The sequence below is a fragment of the Leopardus geoffroyi genome, chromosome C2, assembly GCF_018350155.1.
Source record: "Leopardus geoffroyi isolate Oge1 chromosome C2, O.geoffroyi_Oge1_pat1.0, whole genome shotgun sequence".
NCBI lineage: Eukaryota > Metazoa > Chordata > Mammalia > Carnivora > Felidae > Leopardus > Leopardus geoffroyi.
In genome coordinates this window covers 144,536,001-144,560,376 of record NC_059333.1, presented here as the reverse complement: position 1 = coordinate 144,560,376, position 24,376 = coordinate 144,536,001, and the positions used below count along the sequence as shown (strand labels likewise).

At 37.7% G+C, this 24,376-nt stretch overlaps 1 protein-coding gene across 1 annotated transcript in view; it reads right to left on the bottom strand.

The window, feature by feature from the left end:
* The window catches only part of CMC1 (C-X9-C motif containing 1), a 137,609-nt gene that overhangs the window by 38,543 nt on the left and 74,690 nt on the right, over positions 1-24,376 (bottom strand). The window contains exon 5 of the mRNA XM_045501010.1: positions 22,469-22,558. Within this exon, the coding sequence (XP_045356966.1) occupies positions 22,469-22,558 (90 nt within the window). The remainder of the gene's footprint in view (positions 1-22,468; positions 22,559-24,376) is intronic.

Sequence of the window (24,376 nt, the reverse complement as noted above, 5' to 3'; positions counted from 1 at the left end):
ACGAAAAAAAAGCTATGTCACAGTTAACTCTGTGGAAGTGCCACACTGCAGTTCATCGTCATCCTCACTCAGTAGCCTGACACTTTTCATAAATGCCAGCGGTTATGCTACAGCAGCCTGAGACGGGGTGTCCCTTTAGCTCTGGCAAACACGCGTCACTGCCTGTCACTTTAATGAACCATACCTTCTAGTTTTAAAAGAATGCAGAAAGCCAGATTTTAGGAAGGAAATTTATCAGGATGTCCTGTGTTCTACTGCAGAACTAACCTTCTTTCAACTGTGTTTGTATCGAGTCTCTTCCTGGGAAGGGAGGAAAGAAGAAAGGAGAGAGGGAAGAAAGTAAGGCAGGGAGGAAGAAAGGGCGGACTTCAGATGCTTCTGGTTTCTTACTGGAAAACAAATCTAAACTCCTGCTGTAGGTTTTTTAAGGCACTCCGAAATCAGGCTTGACCCCCAGTTGTTACTTGTCATTATCCCTCAAACGCACTGCCGGTCTCCTAAGGTCAATCTCCCTACTGCTGTATAGACACACTATACCCACTACTACTTCAGGGCTTTCAATCCTGAATCTATGGTGAAAAAGGCTTTTCCAGCATCCCTGGACTCACCCAAATCATCAGCCACCCTTTAAGGTCCACTTCATAACCCATGTTCTTCTTTCAGTCTCACCTGACTAAATCAGAATTCACTGGCTTTTCTTTTTTCTAAACTAACATGCAGGTATTTCATTATAAATTGCTTTATATGATGTAATTCTATTTTATGTATGGCTGGTTTGTCTCTCATCCAACCAGACAAATTTCTTAAAACCAAGTCTCCTTACTCTGCCTCTAGAACACTTCTCACAGTGTTGAACATGTGAAAGGCAGTCAATAAAGATGTAAGAAGAATGCTACTAACATGAACTATGTAAATTAAGAGCAGTATTTAAAAAAAATGTTTTAAAAAAGTTTCAGCAAGTGTCTGGTTATCTTCTTAATCTTTATTTTTATTTAAAAAAATTTTAATGTTTATTTTTGAGAGAGAGAGAGAGAGAATGCAAGCAGGGGAGGGGCAGACAGAGAGGGAGACACAGAATCCGAAGCAGGCTCCAGGCTCTGAGCTGTCAGCACAGAACCGGACGCAGGGCCTGAACTCATGGACCACAACACCATGACCTTAGCCAAAATCGGACACTCAACCAACTGAGTCACCTAGGCGCCCCTATCTTCTTAATCTTCTCGGTCTAAATCCAATCAAGAAATAATTGCCAAATATAAAATAATTCTAGAAAACTTAAGAAAAAGTGTAGCTTTTAAAAAATTCTTCTTTAAAGACTTTATGTTTAAGTAATTTCTACACCTAGTGCGGGACCCAAACTTAAAATCTTGAGATCAAAAGTCACATGCTCCATCATCTAAGCCAGCCAGCAGCCCTGAGAAAAAAGTTTTTAAATCACCAATACTTCCAACACCTAGAAGTAACTTCTGCCAGCATTACTTTATAGCCCTCTTTCTTCATAATTATTAGTCATAATTAGTAATCAGCCATAACTTCAATTTGAATACTTATTTGTACTTATTAAGTAATCTGCTTATTAAATAAGCATCTCCCCTGCTTAAACTCAGGAAGAACAAGGGCTGAATCTGCTTCTGTCACACTGATGTACACAGTGTAGTGTGTGTGAAATGCTCGGTTCGTGGGAGGTGCTCCAGGTCTACAGAATGGGTTAGTTTTGGATAGCCCTTCTTGTGTCTTCTCATGTAATTAAACCAAGGGTCAGGAAATTTTTCAGGCAAGAGTCATATGGTAACTATTTTAGGATTTGTGAACCATACGGTCTCTGCTGCAACCAGCGACTCTGCTACAGCAGTCACAGGCAATACTGAAGTGACGGTCAGAGCTGTGCTCCAGTAAAACACAGAGACAGGCACTGGGCCAGACTGTGCCAGGAGACTGTAGACTGCCAACGTCGGAATAAAAATAACGTATTGTGTCTAGTGACTCACTGCAACGATGGGTTTATTAGGACTGCAAACGCATACATATCATTTCCTTTAACATTTTCTTCTGATTTTTTTTTAATGTTTATTTATATTTGAGAGAGAAAGAGAGCGCGAGTGGGGGAGGAACAGAGAGAAGGAGATACAGAATCTGAAGCAGGCTCCAGGCTCTGAGCTGCAGCACAGAACTGGACACAGGGCTCAAACTCATGAGCCGTGAGATTGCGACCTGAGCCGAAATCAGACACTTCGCTGACTGAGCCACCCAGCGTCCTATAACATTTTATATAATCAACCAGACTCTGTTGACATCTAAGTTTGGGCAATATTCCACATTCCATATAACGTGGTACTGAACATACGATGTGTATTTTATTGAACATCTCTGATCATTTCCTTAAGAGACATTGCTACCGCTGGAAATGCTAGGTTAAGCAATAGCCATATTTATGAATTTTTGTTAGAAAAAAATACTCATAAGCTGGAGGAGCTTGGGAAGATAGTGGAGCAGGAAGACCTGAGCTCACCCAGTCTCACATTTACAACTACACATCATCCACATTCCAGTCAATAAACCAGAAAGCAGTGGGAAGTCTGGCAGAACAGACTCCACAACTAAACACAGAGCAGAAGCTGTATCTGAAAGGTTAGAAGGTCAGAAAGGTGGAGGTGGTTATCTGCAGGAGGGAGAAATCTGTGGACGTGGAGAGGGCAAAGAAACCGGCCCTTGCACCTGGGAGCTCATGCAGGAAAGACTAACTCCCATGTTTGGTTTTAAAAGCCAAAGGGGCTAAATTCGGTGAGTTTATTAAAAAAAAAAAAAAAAAAAAAAAAAGTGGGACTTGAAGCCTGGAGCTTTAGAAATCAGCTGACTCAGCACGGGGCAAGCCTGGAGGGAGAGTGATAGGTGGGTCACTGCCCTTCAAGGCAGGAATCAAGGGGGACCTACCTGAGGGGCTCAGTTGGCTAAGCATCTGACTCTTTGACTCCGATCAGGTCATGATCTCACAGTTCATGAGACTGAGCCCCCCCGCACTGTAGCACAGAGCCTGCTTGGGATTCTCTCTTCTCCCTTCTCTCTGCCCCATCCCCACTGTGGGCACACATACACCCTCTCTCTCTCTCAAAATAAATAAGTAAACGTTTAAAAAACCTGCTTATCCTTGTCATATTGTGATTCATGATAAAAAAAAATACTTAAAAAAAAAAGAAAAAGAAAAGAAACAGCAGCCTGAGCAGAGAAGCAACATAAAAAGTTCAGTTTACAAACCATGGTGGCAAACAGGAGACAGATCTATTAATACTGACTTCAGGGGGGTGGGGGCAGGCAGGGACTCCTCCTAAAATGAGGGAGCTGGCAGGCACCATTCCTCCCCCCACTCGCCAGCATAACACAGGGGCATGTACGGGAGGTGGGGCTGCAGGCACCTGCTACCTAGACCGCTAGCAGTGTGCCATGCCCCCCAGGCTCTCCTGAGGACTTGCCCACTCAAAGCCCGCTAGCATTGGTCCTGGGCTCAGGACAAATTTTGTTGGCATATGTGTACCACATCCACCACCAGATGCATAGCTACTGCTGCCCACAGCACCCAAACACGCACCCCCAGCTACCAAAGCACATTGGGCCCAGCCATAGCCAGCCATCATCTCATGCCCCACCTAGCCTCACACCAAGGGCAGCAGCATTTTTGTAGATCAGGCACAGGACTAGTGGTCCAGAGCAAATTTTACTAACACCACCATCCAGTTGTCAAATACCCCAGCAGGCACACCCCCTAAGAGCTTGCCTGCCTGGGTCCCACTAAAAACATTGAGAGCAAGCATAGCCCACACAGGCAACGACCTTCTGCCTCCATTCGTTCCACTGAAAGGAAGAGTGACTACAACAGCAGGGCATAAGCAATACACAGGGGGTATTTTCCTGAAGTGCCAGGTTCTGGAGAACAGGGGACACTGCACTGCAAGGCACTCAAGGATCTCTTCCGCACAAAGTCACTACATTCAAGATAGAAAGACACAGCTGACTTTCTTAACAGAGAAACAAATACAAAGAGGCAGGCAAAATGAGACAGAGAAATTTATCCCAAATAAAAGAACATGACAAGGCCACAGCCAGAGATCTAAGCAAGACAGATACAAGTAACATGCCTAATAGAGAATTTAAAGCAATGATCATAAGGATACTCACTGGACTTGAGAAAAAAATGGAAGATAAGAGTGAGACCCTTAACACAGTGATAAGGAACAACACAGCAGAGATAAAGGGCTCAATAAATGAAATGAGAAAGATGCTTGCTAGCCTGGAAAGTAAGATGGAAAAAGCAGAGAAACAAATTAGTCACCTAGAAGACAGAGTAATGGACATTAACCAAACTGAACAAAAGAGAGGAAAAAGAATTATGCAAAATGTGACTAGACTTGGGGAATTCAGGGATTCCATCGAACATAATAATACTCAGATTATAGGAGTGCCAGAGAAGAAGAGAGAAAAGAGGGCAGAACATTTATTTGAAGAAATAACAGGTAGAAACTTTCCTAATGTGGGGAAAGAATCAGATATCCAGTTCCAGGAAGCACAGAGAACGCCCATCAAAATCAACAAAAGCAGATCTGTATCAGGACATATTATCATTAAATTGACAAAATATAGTAATAAAGAAAAAATTTTTAGAGCATCAAGACAAAAGAAAAACACTAACTTTTAAGGGAAAACCTATAAGGCTATCAGATTTTTCGACAGAAACTTTGCAAGCTAGAGGGAGTCGCATAATATATTCAAAGTGCTGAATGAGAAAAATCTATAGCCAAGTAACTATGCCGCAAGGCTATCATTCAGAATAGGAGAGGAAAAGTTTCCCAGACACACAAAAACTAAAGGAGTTCATGACCACTAAGCCAGCCCTGCAAGAAATATGAAAGGGACTCTGTAAATGGAAAGGAGATATCAAAAATGAACATAAAGGTAGGAAACACAAAAGCAGTAAAAATGAGTATTTCTGTAAAAAATCAGTCAAACATTCACAAAAACAGAATATAAAATATAATAACATATGCCTAAAATGTGGGGAAAAGAGAAAAGAATGGGTTCAAAGTGAAATGACCATCAACTTGATAGACTGCTGTAGAAGAGGTTATATACAAACCTAATGGTAACCACATATCAAAAACCACTAATAAATATGCAAAGAATAAAGAGAAAGAAATCCAAATATATCACTAAAGCAAATCAGCAAAACATGAGAGAAAGACAAGAAAGGATCAGAGAAAATCTTCAGAAACAACCACAAGTTAGATAATAAAATGACAATAAACACATATCTATCCAAAATTGCTTTGAATGTAAATAAATGTTCCAATCAAAAGGCATAGGGTGTCATATTGGATACAAAAACAAGACCCATCTGAATGCTGCCTACAAGAGACTCATTTCAGACCTAAAGACACCTGCCGATTAAAAGTGAAGGGACAGATAAACATCTAGCATGCAAATGGATGTCAAAAGAAAGCCAGGGTAGCAATACTTATATTGGACAAAATAGACTTTAAAACAAAGACTGTAACAAGAGACAAAAGAAGGACACTTTATAATAATAAAGAGGACAATCCAACAAGAAAATATAATTGTAAATATGTGTGCGCCCAACACAGAAGCACCCAAATACATAAAACAGTTAATAAACATAAAAGAAAGTATCGATAATAATATAATAAGAGTAGGGGACTTGAACACCCACTTATATTAATGGACAGATCAACTAAACATAGTATCAACCAGGAATACCAATAAGGTGAATGACACAATGGAACACATGGATTTAACAGATATATTCAGAACATTCCATCCTAAAACAATGTAATATACATTCTTTCCAAGTGCACGTTGGACATCTTCCAAAACAGACCACATATTAGTCCACAAAACAAATCTCAACAAATTCGAGTCCACAAAACAAAAACAAACAAATGATATGTGGTTACCATTCTCAACAAATTCGAGAAACTCAAAATCAAACCATGCATCTTTTTTGAGCACAATGCTATGAAACTAAAAGTCAACCACAAGAAAAAGTCTGGAAAGACCACAAATACATAGAGGTTAAATAACATGCTACTAAACAATGAATGTATCAACCAGGAAATAAAGAAAGTACATGTAAGCAAATGAAAACAGAACAGTCCAAAACTGTTGGGATGCTGCAAAAGCAGCTCTAAGAGGGAAATTTATAGCAATACAGGCCTACACCAAGAAGCAAGAAATATCTCAAATAAACAACCTAACCTTACACCCAGAGGAGCTAGAAAATAAACAAAACCTAAAACCAGAAGAAGAAAGGAAATAATAAAGATTAGAGCAGAAATAAATGATACACAAATTTTAAAAAATAGAACAGATCAATGAAACCAGGAGCTGTTTCTTCAAAAAAAACCCAAATCAATAAAACTGATAAACCTCTAAACAGACTTATTAAGAAAAACAGAGAAAAGGACTCAAATACATAAAATTATAAATGATTTTGTATTTGTAAACACAGAAATACAAACATTTGTAAGAGAATATTGTGAAAACGCATATGCCAACAAATTGGACTACTTAGAAGAAATGGATAAATTCCTGGAAACATATAAACTACCAAAAATGAAACCAAAAGAAGTAGAAAATTTGAACAGACCAATAATCAGCAAAGAAACTGAATCACTAATCAAAAAACTCCGAACACACAAAAGCCCAGGACCAGATGGCTTCACAGGCAAATTCTACCAAACATTTAAAGAAGAGTTAAAATCCATTCTTCTCAAAGTATTACAAAATATAGAAAAGAAAGGAAAACTTCAAAATTCATTCTACAAGGCCAGTATTATCCTGCTACCAAAACCAAAGACACCACTGAAAAAGAGAACTACAGGCCAATATCCCTGATGAACATAGATGCAAAAATTCTCAATAAAATACTAGCAAACTGAATCCAACAATACATTAAAAATATTCACCATGATGAAGTGGGATTTATTCCTGTGTTGCAAGGGTGGCTCTATATTTGCAAATCAATCAACAGGGTACATCATATCAATAAAAGAAAGAATAAGAACCATATGATCATTTCAATAGAGCAGAAAAAGATTTGACAAAGGACAATATCCAATCATGATAAAAAAAAAAAAACCCAACAAAATAGGCTTAGACTGAACATACTACACCATAATAAAAGGTCATTTATGAAAAACGCACAGCTAACAACTTCAATGGAAAAAAAACTGAAAGCTTCTCCCCTAAGATCAGGAGCAGAACAAAGTTACCACTTCTATTTAACATAGTACTCCAAGTCCTAGCCACAGCAAACAGACAACAAAATAAAGGCATCCAAATCAGTTAGAAGTAAAACTTCCACTATTTGCAGATCACATGGTACCTTGTAGAGAAAACCCACCACACTCCACCAAAAGACTGCCAGAACTGATAAACAAATTCAGTAAAATCACAGGACACAAAATCAATGTACAGAAATCTCTAGCATTTCTATATATCAATAAAGCAGCAGAAAGGATACAATTATTATTGTACCCAATAATAATTAGGAATAATCTTAACCAAAGAGGTGAAAGATCTTTACTCTGAACACTAAAACACTGATGAAAGAAACTGAAAAGAACACAAAGAAATGGAGAAATATTCCATGCTCATGGATTGGAAGAACAAATATTGTTAAAATGTCTATACTACCCAAAACAATCTACGTATTTAATGCAATACCTATCAAAATACCAACTGCATTTTTCACAGAACTGGAACCAAGAATCCTAAAATTTGTAGAGTACCACAGAAGACCCCAAATAGTCAAAGCAATCTTGAGAAAGAAAAGAAAAGCTGGAGGCATCACAATTAAAGACTTCAAGTTATATTACAAAGTGACACAAAAATGATACTGGCACAAAAACAGACATAGAGACCAAGAGAACAGAAAACCTAGAAATAAACCCACAACTATACGACCAATTAATCTTCGACAAAGCAGGATCCGTTGGAAAAAGGACAGTCTCTTCAACAAATGGTGTTTGGGAAAACTGGACAGCAACATGCAAAAGAATAAAGTGGACCATTTTCTTACACCATACACAAAAATAAATTAAAAAGGGGGCACCTGGTTGGCCCAGTCAATCACCTGACCTTTGCTTTTGGCTCAGGGTATGATCTCACTGGTCCAGTGGGTTAATTGCCCAACTCTTGCTTTTGGCTCAGGTTATGATCTCAGTGTCATGGGATGAATCGCTTCGTCAGGCTTCACACTGGGCACGGAGCCTGCTTAGGATTCTCCGCACCCCTCCCCCCACTCTCTCTCTCTCTCTCTCTCAAAAATAAATTAATTCATTAATTAAACTCAAAATGGATTAAAGACCTAAATGTGAAAACTGAAATCATAAAAATCCTAGAAAAGAACACAGGCAGTAGTAACCTCTTTGACATTGGCCATAGCAACTGTCTTCTAGATAAGTCTCCTGAGACAAGGGAAACAAAAGCAAAAATGAACTATTGGGACTACATCAAAAAAAGTTTCAGCACAGTGATGGAACAATCAATAAAACTAAGACAACCTACTGAATCAGAAACGATACTCACAAAAGACATATCTGCTAAGGGTTAGTATCTAAAATATATAAAGAACTTATAAAACTCAACATCTAAAAACCAAATAATCCAATTTAGAAATGGACCAAAGACATGTACAAAACATCTCTCCAGAGAAGACATTTAGATGGCCAACAGACACATAAAAAGATGTTCATCATCACTTACCATCTGGAAAATGCAAATCAAAACTATAATGAGATATCATCTCACATCTGTCAGAACAGCTAAAATAAAAAAACACAAGAAACAACAGGTGTTGGTGAGGATATGGAGAAAAAGAAACACTTATGCGCTGTTGGTGGGAATGCAAACTGGTGCAGCCACTGTGGAAAACACTACGAAATTCCTCAAAAACTTAGAAACAGAACAACCTTATGATCCAGCAATTGCACTACTGGGAATTTACCCAAAGAACACACACACACACACACACACACACACACACACAAATTTCAAAGGGATACAAACACCCCTTTGTTTACTGCAGCATTGTTTGCAACAGGGGAACTATGGAAGCAGCCCAAGTGTCTGTGGATTGATGAATTGAAAAAGATGTGATATATACAATGGAATATTATTCAGTCATAAAAAAGAATGAAATCTTGCCATTTGCAATGACGTGGAAGGAGTTAGAGAGTATTATGCTAACTGAAATAAGTCAGCCAGAGAATGACAAATACCATATGGTTTCACACATATGTGTAATTAAAAAAAACAAAACCAATGAGCAAAGGTGGGGGTGGGGAGAGAGACAAACCAAGAAACAGACTCTTAACTAAAGAGAACAAACTGTTACCAGAGGGGAGGTTGGTGGGGATAGGTTCAGTAGGTGATGGGGATTAAGGAGCTCACTTGTCATGTACAGGCTGGTATATGGAAGTGTGAGTAACTCCACCATACACCTGAAAATAATATAACACTGTATGTTAACTAATTGGAATTAAAATAAAAACTTAAAAGAAAAAAATCCATTAACCCTTTTCATGACACCGCGCTGATCTGTATTCCTAGCCAGCAGCGTAAATACCTGCTTCTCCAAAACCTCAACATTATACACTACATGTGTTTTCTTACCCACAGATACTTTTATCATGGACAGGATTAGAATTCTATACTTGTTTACTTTTTTCTTATTAGAAAACTTTTATAAACAAGGAAATAAATCTTTCTTTAAACATGTTTTTAATGTTTATTTTTGAGAGAGAGACAGAGAGTAAGCAGGGGAGGGGCAGAGAGAGAGGGAGACACAGAATCTGAAGCAGGCTCCAGGCTCTGAGCTGGCAGCACAGAGCCTGACGTGGGGCCTGAACCCATGAACCATGACCTGAGCTGAAGTCACTCACTGACTGAGCCACCCAGGCGCCCCAAGGAAATAAACCTTAAGTATAGAACTCAATGAAACAAAGAATATACCTTCGCATCACAAACCAACAAAATACAGAACATTAAAAATCACTCCAGTAAGTTCCTTCAAAGTTCCTTTCCAATCAGTCCCACTCCTACCTAATGGTGCAGTTTGGATTAGTTTAGCCTATCCTAGAACACAGTATCAATGGTGTCTATTCTAGAACATATTTTTAAAAGTATGTGCTTTTATACTTTTTTTATATTTCACTCAGAATAATAGTTTTGAGATTCATCTGTGTAGTATATAATAATAGTTTGTTCAACTGTATTGCTGAACAGCATTCCATTGTGTATGCCACAACTGGACTATCCTTTCTCCTTTTAAGAAATACTTGGCTATTTTCCATTTTTGGCACTTATAAATAAACCACCGTAAGTATTATTATACAGAAATGAAAACTTGTGTTGAAATGATTCGTTTCTCCTGAGTAAAGCTGTTGGGTCATGGTGGGCAGGTATGTGGTTAGTATTTTCAGTGTTTTAACTGTAGCTATTATGCTGAGTATGCAATTCCCATTATATAAAGGTCCTCAGTATACCGTTCTGCAGATCACTGAGATTCCATTCATCTTTTTAAATCATTTTTTGTTTATTATTTAAAAATTTTTTTAAATGCTTATTTATATTTTTGAGAGAGAAACAAAAGAGTGCAAATGAGGTAGGGGCAGAGGGAGAAAGAGGGAGACACAGAATCCGAAGCAGGCTCCAGGCTCTGAGCTGTTAGTTAGCACAGAGCCCAACACGGAGCTCAAACCCACAAACTGTGAGATCATAACCCGAGCCGAAGTCAGATGCTTAACTGATTGAGCTACCCAGGCATCCCTATTTTTTTTTAATGTTTATTTAACTTGAGAGAGAGAGAGAGAAAGAGAGAGAGAGGGAGGGAGGGAGAGAGAGAGAGAGTGTGTGTGTGTGTGTGGGATGGGCAAAGAGAGAGGGAGAACGAAAGTTCTGAGCAGGCTCCACACTGTCAGTGCAGAGCCTGATGCAGGGCTCAAACTCACTGGGAGATCAATGACCTGAGCTGAAATCAAGAGTCAGATGCTTAACCAACTGAGCCACCCAGGCATCTCTCCTCTTTTCCTTGCCTTTTGTATTTCAGTTGATCTATCTTTAGAGTCATGATTCCCGCCATTTCCATTCTGAAGTTCTTACATCAGACACTGTATTTTTCAGTTGTAAAATTTTGATTTTGGCCTTTTTTATTATTATTTTGAATTCTCTGTTAAGATTTACTCTTTTTATTCATTGCAAGTATACTTTCCTTTACATTCTTAAGCAATTCCAATAACTGATTTAACATTCTTCTCTGATTCCAACTTCTTAGTTATCTTCAAGTTAGCCTCTGTTGATTGCTTTTGAGAATATATCATGTTTTCTTGTTTCTGTGCACATGGAATAATTTGGCATTCTATCACGTATGTAAAATGTTTGGATTCTGTTTTCTTTTTAATTTTTTGTTTACACTTATTTCTTTTTGAGAGACAGAGCACAAGTGGGGGAGGGGTTGAGAGAGAAGGAGACACAGAATCCAACGCAGGCTCCAGGCTCTGAGCAAACTGTCAGCACTGAGCCCGAGGAGGGCTCAAACCCACGAACTGTGAGATCATGACCTGAGTGGAAAATCACTCAATTGACTGAGCCACCCAGGTGTCCTAGATTCTGTTCCTTTTTGGGGGAAAAAAATTTTTTTTTTTCCTTTTTCATTTAAACAGTCAATTTTATTTGCTGATCTCAAACTGTGGAACCTGAAGTCCCCTGCAAGGTATAGTCATTATTTACCCTTAACCGAGTGGCTTGGAATTTGCTCCACATGTAATTTAAGATTGAGCTAGAGACATACACAGAGTTTATACACCATGAGGCTCACCTTCTCTAGCTCTCAACTTGCTGGGATTTATCCCTTCCCCTCCTCTTACACCATCACGCACAAATACCAAGTTTTCTAAGTAGTTACACCAAACCCTGTTTTTGATCCTTCAGACCAGTAAGACTAGAGGGTTTTAGTTTGTTTGCTTATTTGGTCAGAGTTGTAACCACCCTACAGGGTGGAGACCCACCCGGTACTATTCCCTTCCTTCACTGTGATTCCTCTCCGATTTCCACTTGCTTTCTTGTCTACTCTCCAATGTCTTCATATAGTTGTTTTTATATTTTGTTCATAGTTTATAGTTGTTTTCTGCAGAAACACATGTGCAATAACAGCTACTAGGCCATGCCAGAAGCTAAACTTCTGTTACGGACTTTTAAATCATATCAAGTTTACAGGTTACATATAGTACTGTAGGGTGTGTTTTGCAATGCACTCACTGAAAGTAAAAGCAACTATTTTTCTTGTTTAATAATATGTAATTTGTCAGGGCACCTGAGTGGCTCAGTCAGTGAAGTGTCCAAGTTCGGCTTAGGTCATGATCTCGTGGTTTGTGGGTTTGAGCCCCGTGTCAGGCACCATGCTGACAGTGTGGAGCCTGCTTGGGATTCTCTCTCTCTCCCTCTCTCTCTCTCTCTCTCTCTGCCCCTCCCTGACTCATGTTTTCTCTCGCAGAATAAACTTAAAAAATAATAATAAAATTTAATTTGTCCAAAAAAAACCTTTTTGTGCTCTGCTTATTTTTTAAATTGGATGTTCACCAATTCCTTACAGGTAAGAAGTCTATAAATTAAGGATAGCAAACCTTTGTTACACATATTACAAACATATTTTCCTAATCTGTGAACTTTCTATTATGTTTGTAGTGTATGAACATAAAAAGATTTTATTTTTTATATTTAAAGTTTTGTATTATTAAATATAACATCTGATTCTTTAAAGTTTTTTTTAAAAAACTACATGTTCATTATGGAGAATTTTTTTAAAAATCCATTCTATAAAAATAAAAATTACCCAGCATTCCTTCTTTTTACTCTCATACCCTTTTATGGCTGTTTTTTTTAAACATCAGGTATACTTCCAGTCATCTGGAAGTCTGTTTAACATTTTCTGCTGAAATTGACATTATATACATTGTATGACCCAGAAATCCCATTTATAAATCATAGCACATCCATATAATGGTACTATATAGCAATGAAAATGAAGGAACCATTACTACTTACAAAAACATGGATGAATCTAACAATACAATGTTGAGTAAACAAAGCTAGACACCAAAGATCACACACTGTATGGTTCATTTAAATCAAAACAAAGGCAAATTAATCTATGTAGTTCTCAGGCAAAATGTGGTTGATTTTAGCAAAGGAGAAAAGGGAGAGCGATTAAAAGAGGGCCCAAAGAAGGCTGGTTTCTGGTAATTTCTATTTCCTGACTTTAATTCTGGCTACACATATATGTTTACTAAATGTCACAATAATTCATCAAGCTACAAACTTGTTATTTGTGCATGCAAGATACAAAAAAGCTTATGTTTTCATTTTGAAGAATATGAAAAAGCTATGCAGAGGAAAAGAAACCTATTATCCACCTTCTTTATCCCATGTTTCCAGATACTTACTACATTTTGGATGTATTTTTTTTTTCAACATATATTTATAATGGTATTCGAATTATACCAGGTACATGATATTTTTAAAAATTTTAGAGACACAGAGAGAGAGAGATGGAGAGTGAGTGGGGGGGGGGGGGGGCAGCAGAGGAAGGGGAAGAAGCGGGGATTGGGGGAGAAGGGGAGAGGGGGAGAATGTCAAGCAGGCTTCAAGTCCAGCGTGGAGCCTTGATGCAGGGCTCAATACCACAACCATGAAGTCATGACCTGATCCGAAATCAAGAGTTGGATGTTTAAATGACTGTGCCACCCAGGCACCTGACGCTGTTTTTGATTGATCCCCTTCATAGTATGCGAGGCAGCCACTTCCAACTGATTAAAGTCAGCATAAACTATATTTGCAATGTCTGACAATTAAATGGTATGTTAATTCCAGCACTAAGCTGGGAATTAAGATGCCTGGATTCTAATATCAACTAGGACATATTAACAACTCCTACGATACTGAATAGGTAACTTAATCTCTTCATTGTGGTAGGAGACCATAACCTCATATTCCCCTCAGTACTTAGCACCATTATTTTCCCCACTAGTACTGAAGCATAGTTTGTTAAATTAACAAATCAGCGCAATTATGATTTGCTCTGGAAGGGAAGTGGTCTATGTGGAATCTTAAAGGAAAACCAAGAAATAAAAACGTTAGCTTTTAATCTAGCATCGTTCAAGTTAAAATTGTGTGCCAAATGTACACTAGGAGAACTTGCACTATTTACATAAAAATATTGGAAAAATACCAGAACCACTGCAGTTGGATAAACATTCTACTCCTTTGTTTCCCTTTAAAAGAATGATTAATTTTTACTACTGTTCAATACAACGGTTTCAAACTTACATGCCTAATAGACATCTCAAGAGTTAACCTGTCCAAAACTAAACTCTTAATATATCAATCACTAAAAACTGAACTAAAATAATAATATTTCTCTACACACATTCTTCCTCATCTCTGCTAACTACAATTTCATCCTTTTACTTGTTCAGGACAATAATAGGGAGTAGTTATGTCTTTCCTTGTGGCCTCTTATCTTCAAATTATATCTTGGATGTGCTCATTCTATTTTTTAAGGTTTATTTGGAGAGAGAAAGAGCACACAAGTGGGGGAGGGGCAGAGAGAGGGAGGGAGAGAGAAAGAGAATCCCTAACAGGGTCTGTGCTGTCAGCACAGATCCCAAAGCAGGGCTTGATCTCATGAACCGTGAGATCATGACCTGAGCTGAAATCAAGAGTTGGACACTTAACTGACTGAGCCACCCAGGTGCCTGGGATGTGCAATCTCATCATCTCCACTGCTGCCACCCTTTTAATCCACCATCATTTGCCTCTTGGATTATCACAATCGCATTCTTAAACTGGCGTTCCTGATTCTGCCCTTGTCCCTACTGCATTTATACTTAACAGAGCAGTTGCTATTAAACAGTAAATCAGACCCTGTCTCTCTCCACTGCTCTAAGCCATCCGAGTTTTCCATTTCTCTCCCTAGTACCTGTAAGTCCTCGGTACTTTATTCTGCCCCCAATCACCCTGCTGAACCCCTCACTTTTCCCTCTCCTCCTCACTCATTCCACCTCACCACAGTGATCTTTCAGGTGGTCCTCAAACATGCCAGCTCTGTCTAGTCCTTCAATGTCTGCAAGTGCTGTTCACATCACTCTTCCCAGAGACACCTGCACATCTCACTCGGTCACCTATCACAAATTTTGTGCAAACGTCCCTCGGTGAGACCTACGTTGCCCACCTACTAAAAACTGCTGCCCCATTCTAGCACTAGTGCTCCACACGGCCCTCACTCAACTTTAGTTTTCTCCACATCACTTGTATTTACTTATAATAACCTACAATATTTATCTCCCTCCGTTGAAATGTAAGGTCCATAACGGTAAAAATTTTTGTCTGCTTTATTCACTGTTCACATAATGGTGGCTAGGAAATACTCACTAAACCTTTTTGAATGACTTATGTTCCATATAACCCTCAGGTTCCATTCAACTGTTTAAAGGAACGTGAAAAGTCTGTTTTTGCTTATAAAAACATATTTTAGTGATACAATCATTGACTGACACTAAAATATTTGCAAACAGTATTGTCAAATATAAACACATTGGAGAAACCAATATATTAAAATATGATCCCAGATAAACTTGTTTATGGACCTCAGATTAAAATTTCTGTATCTGTTTAATTGAATGGTACTCCAAAAATCTGAGTATAATTTCTCTTAAAGTGAAATATTTAAAATTCTTATAGCAAAACCACTGAAAGGCAAGGTATAGGAAACCAGGAATATAATAAAAACTTGCTAATGAAGTAACGGCAGAATAGTTAGCTTATATTTTGTATTAATATTTATTCACTGTAATGATATTTCTAAGTTTCAAGTTATGTAATTCTTTGCTTTTGTGTTCAAATGTACACTTTTCACACTTAAACCTTCAAAAATAAGTTGCATAAATTAGTTGTTTAAAATATTAAATTCATCTGCCCCGACAAAATTCCCAGCTAATTCAGTCATTTAAAGATTTAGCATTTAAAGGTTTACCTTACTTCAAGGCTCCTGGGTGGCTCAGTTGGTTAAGTGTCCTACTCTTGGTTTCTCGGCTCAGGTAATGACCTCACGGTTTGTGGGATCAAGCCCCGAGATGGGCTCTGTGCTGACAGTGCAGAACCTTCCTGGGATTCTCTCTCTCCCTCTCTCTCTGTCCCTCCCCTGCTCTCACTCTCTCTCAAAATGAACATTTTTAAAAAAGATTTAACTTACTTCTAAAACAGATTGCACTTTTCTCTGTGAGAAGAAAACTAGCCAATTTATTCAAGACTATTTATGTACAATTATAATTTTATTACACAATTGCCTTGTTATTCAGAAACAAGACAGTCATAATAAGCCATTAAGTCCTACAATACAGGCATGAATTAACAAATGTAACTGAGAACCACTAAATCAATGAGTAACGACCGCTACATACTTTGCTCAGTTGTTTTAAAGACAATTCAGCTGTATTTGTCAGATATAGGTCTATTACATGCAGCGAATGTCATGACAGCAGGCCTGATAGGCATACACAGATACTTATTGGCAATTAATTTGTATTACGTCCATGGCAGACAGGGGGGAAACATGGTGGGACTGACGCTGCCATCCTCAGAAAAGCCTGTTTGTACGGTTGGCCTGTAGCCGGTGCCTGACAACTTGGATTTTGGGAGTGTTCCCACCATTCCCTAATTGCTAAGAGTGGCTCACCGTGTCTAAACTGTTTGTGCAAACCATATGGTTTATGCTGAACACCTGCTTTCCTTCTGGGAGTCTGAAATTTTGGTAATGCTAACCAAAGGATGCCCATGTGACAAACTCCTCATAAAAACTCTGTTTCTAATGGGTTTCCCTGCTGGACAACATTTCACACATGCTGTCATAGTTCAACACTGGAGGAATTAAGCACATCCTGAGCGACTCTATTGGGGAGAGGACTCTTGGAAGCTTGAGCCTGGTTTCTTCCGAACCTCATCTCATGTGCCTTTCTCCTTTGCTGGTTTTGCTTGTGTCCTTTGCCTGTAATAAATCTTAGCCATGAGTATGAGTACGTGATGAGTCCTGTGAGTCCTCTTAGCAAATCACCAAACCCAGCAGGGGTTGTGGAGATCCCTGCCACAGTTGCAGGTGCAGAGTTCTTCTCCGTAGAGCTGTAACTTAATGCTCTGTATTTCTACATATTTTTCTATATATTCTCTGTAGAGCTGTACCTTACTGCTCTATATTTCTTAGAGTACATAGCATAACCTTATACATAACAGATATGAATCATGTTTGGAGATTTTATATACTACCCTCCTAGTCTATCCAAAATAGCTGCATTTCCACTTCAGCGTTCGTCAACATTGGTGAACTACTAAATGGCAAAAATATATGTGGCAATAATAGCACCATTCAAACAAAGGAAAAGTTTTTGGCAGGTTCGAGTAACACAGTTGGATAGATTGATTACTTTGACCATCTGCAGTCTACAGCCCTCCAATTTGTTTTACAAATGTTTTGGTAGTTTTCTGCCTGTAGACATCCTAAAGAATATCCAAAGTATTCTTAATTTGATTTTATCGTCAGCTCACATTCTTTGGGATTCAGCAAAATGTGACATATTTAATTGCATGTGACTGACAGAAGTCAGGCAGTTTTTCAAGCTTCTGTGTTCACTACTGCCCTGGAATGTTTCAAAGAAGTGAACAATCCATGCTTCCTTATGCTTTATATAATTTCTTTAGACGTAACCCCACCTGGGGCACCTGGGTGGCTCAGAAGATTAAGTGTCCACCTCTTGATTCTGGCTCAGGTCAGAATCTCACCATTTGTGACTTTGAGCCCCACTCAGGGCTCTGCACTGACAGTGAGGAGCATGCTTGGTATTCCTTCTCCCTCCCTCTCTCTGCCCCTCCCTCCCTCCCTCTCTCTCTCTCTCAAGAATGAATGGATGGATGAATGAATGAATATTAAAAAAAAAAAAAAAACAAAAAAAAAAAAAAACTAACCCAACCTCTTGGCCAGAAGATCAAAAAGACTGCAGAAGACACTGATACAAAAGAAACATTAAAATAAGGTAAAAGAAGACCCAAAGGCTGAAAGGAGTTAGTGGGCAGGAGGATACACCTAGGTTAAAGACCGATCCAGGCCACCCCTGTACATCCCTGTACAGGCCACCCCAGTACATCCCAAGAGTACTTTTTTGGTCTTGAAGTGTCATAGCAATAACAACCAAAAAAGTGTTATTATATTTAAAGCAAAATTCATTATCAAACATGGAAACTTTATATCAAATGCCAACTATACAATTCAAAAAAAGCAACAAAACAATGAATTTTTACAAAACAGCAATTCAGGGACTCTACCTCTCATGGACTATTTCCAGAAGAGAAACTATAACATTAGAATGCATACTTGACTAATATATACATATGATCTATAGTATATATATGACAAACTATATATTACATACAACATATGACAAGTGATTATTACTAACATAGAAAATAGAAATCATTAAATTACTAACATAGAAAATATAAGTCATTAAATTAGCAAAGAGTCAAACACATGGAAAAAGTCACGGGGTGGAAGTAGCCTCCAGAGGTCATCAAAGCATCTTCCTTTTAAAACACCACACGTTGGTAACTCCCAGATCCAAGAAAAGCAATGATTCCGCCATCACACTTGATGGAAGACAATTTCTGTTTTGGCTTTTGGGAAGTGGGGATACTGAGAGACAGGACATTCTAGAATTTTCCTTAAGTTCCATTCCCAACATAGTCAGTGATCATTGTGCTAACGTCTACAAATGCACTTTGGTAATTTACGTCAGCAGCTCTATTCACCGTCAATATCACTGGCAAAAGAAGAATATTACGAAGTTTCATTTTCTATCCAAATCAGTTGATCACTTGCTTTTCTGTTGATACATGTCCTACCAACAGTTTATGATCTTGTCAAAGTTTATGTAATAACAAGATCAGGATTTTCAATGCTACATCTAATCTCTAGGTCAAGCTACCTTTACTCATCAAATCAAAGTGAAATTCCAAAAGAAAACGTGAGGAGTACTACTTTTCTTTTCAGAAAGAACACAAAAAAGCCTATTTTATAAAGACAAAGATTGTCATGTTGACACCAGTTTAACACAAACACTGCTTAACTGTCACCCAAAAGCTGAGATTTTTCTTGTTTCAGGTTATAGTTTTCACTATTTTGAAATCGTAAAGTTACTGCGACTTTATAGAAATCCACTGTAGAATAAGGATTACGTAATTGTAAATAAAAGTTAAATTTCAGAAGTATTAAGGTATGTAACAATGAAACATTCGAAATGCGATCTGCTACTTAAGACAAACTTTAATTCTGTTTAAGCATAAGATGAAATGTGCAACTCAGACTAAATCAGTGTATAGTAAAAACCAATAGTGTATATATAGATAATGAAGGTATCATGGAAACTGGTTAAAAATTATAATGAAGAGAGAACTAGTAAGAATATAGCAACCTGGCTGAAATTGATATTCATTAGGGTACTCGTCACATCAATAGGGAGCATTTGGACTCTGTGGTCTTTATCAGTGTCCCAGCTGGTAATGGTTGAAGGTTAATGCCTTACCCCATTCTGTTCAATTTTCTATCCTAATTAGCCCTCCAAATCTATAGCTGTGAGCACCAAGTGTCTGTGCTCAAAAGAAACTAATTAATGCTAGCAAATTAGATCAAGTCCAAAGATCCAACAGCCAAACTCTTAGTTAAATGCTCCTTGTTAATAGGAAGTGTAGCTGTCAATAACTGCTGTTGGTGACTATAATGAGGCATCTTTCTTTCATTGAAAGTGATTTCATTTCTCTTTGTCCCTGGAAAAGCTGTTCCATTCCCTTCACAAACCTAAGTTGCTGGCAGTCTGACCCAATTCTTATGATCAGCTGGGTTGAAATGACATGCAAAAAAAAACAGAAAAGCTTTCCTACATAATCAGGTTTCAGGCACTTAGCAGAAAGTCAGATCACTTATTAAAATTCCTATATCTTTATCCAAGAACTATACAATTAGCACACATAATGCTTTTATATAAAATCCTATAAGTATTTAATAAAGCAAAGGCCTAAACAGTAAATAAACTACAAGGGAAGTGTCCTGATTCTAAATTACATCTTATTGTTCAGTTCAAATGCAGCTGTTCTGCTACTACTTAAGCATATGATACCAGTGTATGTTCTTTACTAAATCACATGGTTAGGCAGGAAGAATACTAAAGATTATTTATAAAATAATCAGTTTTAGATTCTCTAACTCTGTTTTGGACCACATGGCCTAAAAAAAAAAAAAATCAATATACGATTATCTATAAAATATTCAAATATTCAAAAACCAATAGTTAAAACATGTTCTCCTAGACACAAATGCATTGAAGTAACCCAAGCAGACCTCAAATTTTAAGATGCTTTCAGTCTTCTGAAGATTTTAAGCATATTTAAAAAAAACAAAAGCTTAACCAAGGCAATGCCTGAAAAACTTAACTTTTGATAAAGAAGTGATGAATCACTAAATTCTACACCTGAAACCAATTTTACCATATCTGTAAACTAGAATCTAAATATTTAAAAAGTGAAGAGTAAAAATTTTTCTGTACCATTATGATAGTAGTTGTGCAACACAAACTAATAAATATTTTAAAGTTATACTCTCTTTCCTTCATTTCAAAAACCAAACACACAGTTACATTGACTAAGAGTAAGCAAAGGCAGTTCTGAAACCCAAACTCTAATTATTCTGCATTTTCATCTGAACCATGTGAGTAAAACCTCAATCTATAATTGAATTAGCTAGGTTTATTTCATTCTAGATATCAGAGTAATGTGTTAAAAACACCATAAATATAGCTCATATTCATCACTTTGGACCAATTATCAGTAATGAGTAAATTTTCCTAGTAGTGACAAGTTAACCCTGTAACTTCATTACACATTGTTAATTTTTTTCCTCCCTCACCTGAGTCAGGATATTTAGTTAGTTATTTTTTAAGTTGTGAGGCAAGTGGAGGATTACCTCTTGAGATGATCAGCATGACACCTGCCAATGCCAGCATGGCACCAAACCCTGTCTGCAGGCGGCAATGGGTTAATTTCTCCTGACACCTGGGGGTGTGGGTGGAAGGGAGGTGCTCTGATTAAACAACTAATTCATGGTGAAAGCAAAGCTAGTATCGCAGAATGATACTATCAACTTATTGATAATATACTTATTTATGGATGGATTTAATTTAAATCTAATTTATGAACGGCTCTCAAACTGGAATAGGTCATAGGAAGTCATTTAAGAAACAGAAATGATCATCACACAAGGTCCGCTCTGAGAAATTACTCTTTCACTGCTCCCATCGATTCCAAAGGTCATTGTCAAAGAAGAGCATCAAAGGGACAGAAATGTTCCCAGCATCCAAACGTTGTTGACACAGTCCTGAAACACAGTTGACAGAGCCCGGCTCTCCTGTCGAGAAACTTGCTATGGAACTGCAGCCCATCGTCCTCACAAAGAATCACTGAGGTCCCTCAAGGAGGAACAGACTACAGGGAAAAGTGGCTCCGCAGCCAGAAAAACAGTCTACATCAGCAGAACTTTTAGATGGCCATTCCATGAGGTAGAATTTCTTAAAAGGGCATTTCTGCAGTAATACTGCGTCTGCTTTTCTAATTACCCACCATTTGTGGTCTCATTTTTCACCTTCTGCTGCTCCGTTTACATTTTTTCACTAAATGTTATATATTAATCAACAATTAGCTCTACATTTATAGAATACAGGAATAATTCACGTTAAGAAACATTTTCCAAAGAAAATATGTGCGTGTGGGTGCCTAGTGCATGCATTTACAGAAATATCTTTCACTCAGAGATGTAAAATACAGAGAAGTAAAAATAAAAACAAAAACAAAAAAAACCCGGCCTCATTGTAAGTACTACTGGGATTCCATTAACAATTCAATAATAGACAATGACCTCAAAGAAAATCATCTTAGAATATATATGTCTGTGTGAATATGTTGATGAAGAAAAAACAGGTACATGTTACATTTGATGTTTCTTCTTTCCCTATCAAAATCGCCAGAATAACTTGTTTCTCTAAAATACTCATACCAAGTTTTTCTCTACATACAACTGTACTTCTGGGAAAAAATATTTTTTCTTAGTAATTTGGGAGAATATTTTTAAATTGTAAATGAATTGAACACCGTCTGGAAGTTCTGAAAGCTGAAATATTGGTATCTCAGTGAAAGGGTGAGAAACAATTCATACATATTAATTCATTGACTATTTGACTCTAAGGCTAAGGATTAAATTCAGATCATATTATAAAAAATGTATTTGATCTTTATATGAATATTTGAATCTTACCTTGAACTTGTTCAGAACATCTCTCTCGGGCTTTCTCTCTCATTATTTTAGGGATCAAAACATCCTTTTCGACATGTCTGAGATGCTGCTCTGGAAAAAAAAAAAAAACATCTTTCTTTAATATAGTGAAGTTTCAATTAAATCACCAGTTTAGGGAAGAAATAAGCACTCTGGTTTATTCAAAATAAAAGCCTATACAAACATACTAAAAACTGACTCTTAAAACCTCATAAAATTGTGGCTATTTTCGTCACTAAAAATGATTCTAAATATTTCTTACACACAACAGAAAAAAATGTGGGACATAGTGTCTTTCTAAAAATTTCTGCAAGCTATATTGTAACACTTTATTTGATAACATATTCCACGCAATCTTGTCAAAATTAAAGTCATAAACTAAAACAGTATAATTTTGCTTTTTAATACAATCCACAAAAAGAGAATTTTTATCAATAGTGAGATCCAAGGATAGATGAAGAGATCCAAGATTAAGAGATTCTCAACCTGGTAATAAGAGTAGCCTAAGAAAGAAAGAACCGTCAGAAGAAGAAAAAGTAGAACTACACGTGCACATAAAAACAGCATATGAGATTTTTGTGCATTTTAAACAAAACTACCACAATTAGACTAAAATGGTAGACAGAACACCTGCTCCAGGGTCCTACCAGTGTCTTAAATTCATAGAGAGTCCTGAAAAAAAAAAAGCTACTCCGATGTAGCTTGGGCCGGTGTCATCGGAAAAATCAAAATGATCAGGAATCTCTTTGAAAGACAAAAGGCAGATGAGATCAGATTAAAGGAGGTAATCATATACCCACAGGTTTTTCCGAGGGAAAAAAACTGATGCCAAAAGTAGGTACTGCTCCATGCACCGAAGCAGCAAACATGGGCAGCAAGAGACTTCCCTGAAGAAAACCAAAGCATAATCGGTTGAAATACCTCAGTAGGAGCAAATGGATCACCTCTTCTGCTGCCTCCAGACCCATGGGTAAAAGAAGTAAATACATGTATCTATCCCCAAAGGATCAGAAAATTTCCCAGTATCTAGCGACACCTAGGAAGACCAGGAACCCCTCCCACTTTCCCTGGTACTATGCAATTCCCAACAATCTCTGGATGCAGGCAGCTACGAACTGATAGAGAATCTGCAGACAGTGTAAAAGGGCATGTCAAAAAGCAAACAAAAACAACAATAAAACAGCCGAGGATCACCTAAATTTGATGGACAACACAGTGAAAGGAAAGGGAGAAACCAACTGTAATGAATCAATAAGAATCCAAATCTTGAGAAAAGAGTAAAAAAAGAAAAAAAAAGATTTTAGAGTAAGTAAATATACTGAGGTAAATAAACAGATGTGAGTCCTCAGACAGAAATGGATCAGAGATTACCTATGTGCACTTTGAAATGTCTGAAGCTCAAAAATCCGAAAAGCTTCAAAAGGGAGAAAACACTACCCTCACCGTGGAATGAGCATCAGATTTACATCATGTTTCACTCGCAAGCCATGGATGCATGAAGACAACGGAGAAGTAACCTCAAAGTTCTGAGACTGCATTATTTTATAACCAAGAATCCCAAAACCAATTAAGAGTGAAGTTCAGGTATGAAGGGACTGAAACATTTACCTCTCGCATACCCTACTGAAAAGAAGGGTATTGTTGTCTGATAGGCCACCAATCAAACATAGTGCTATAGAACAAACATTTTGTTATAGAGAGAGATCCTACAGGTTAGTAATTTGGAAAGGAAAAGCAGAACTGACTCCCCTCTGCCTCACAGTATCTGGGACCTCATCTAGGAAGAGTCAAATGACTGGTATTGACTTCAACAGCTGCAAAAGCTGAGTCTGGAAGACCTACTTCGAAGAGGACCTCTTTCTTCACTTGTGTATTTGACATCTGGGCTGA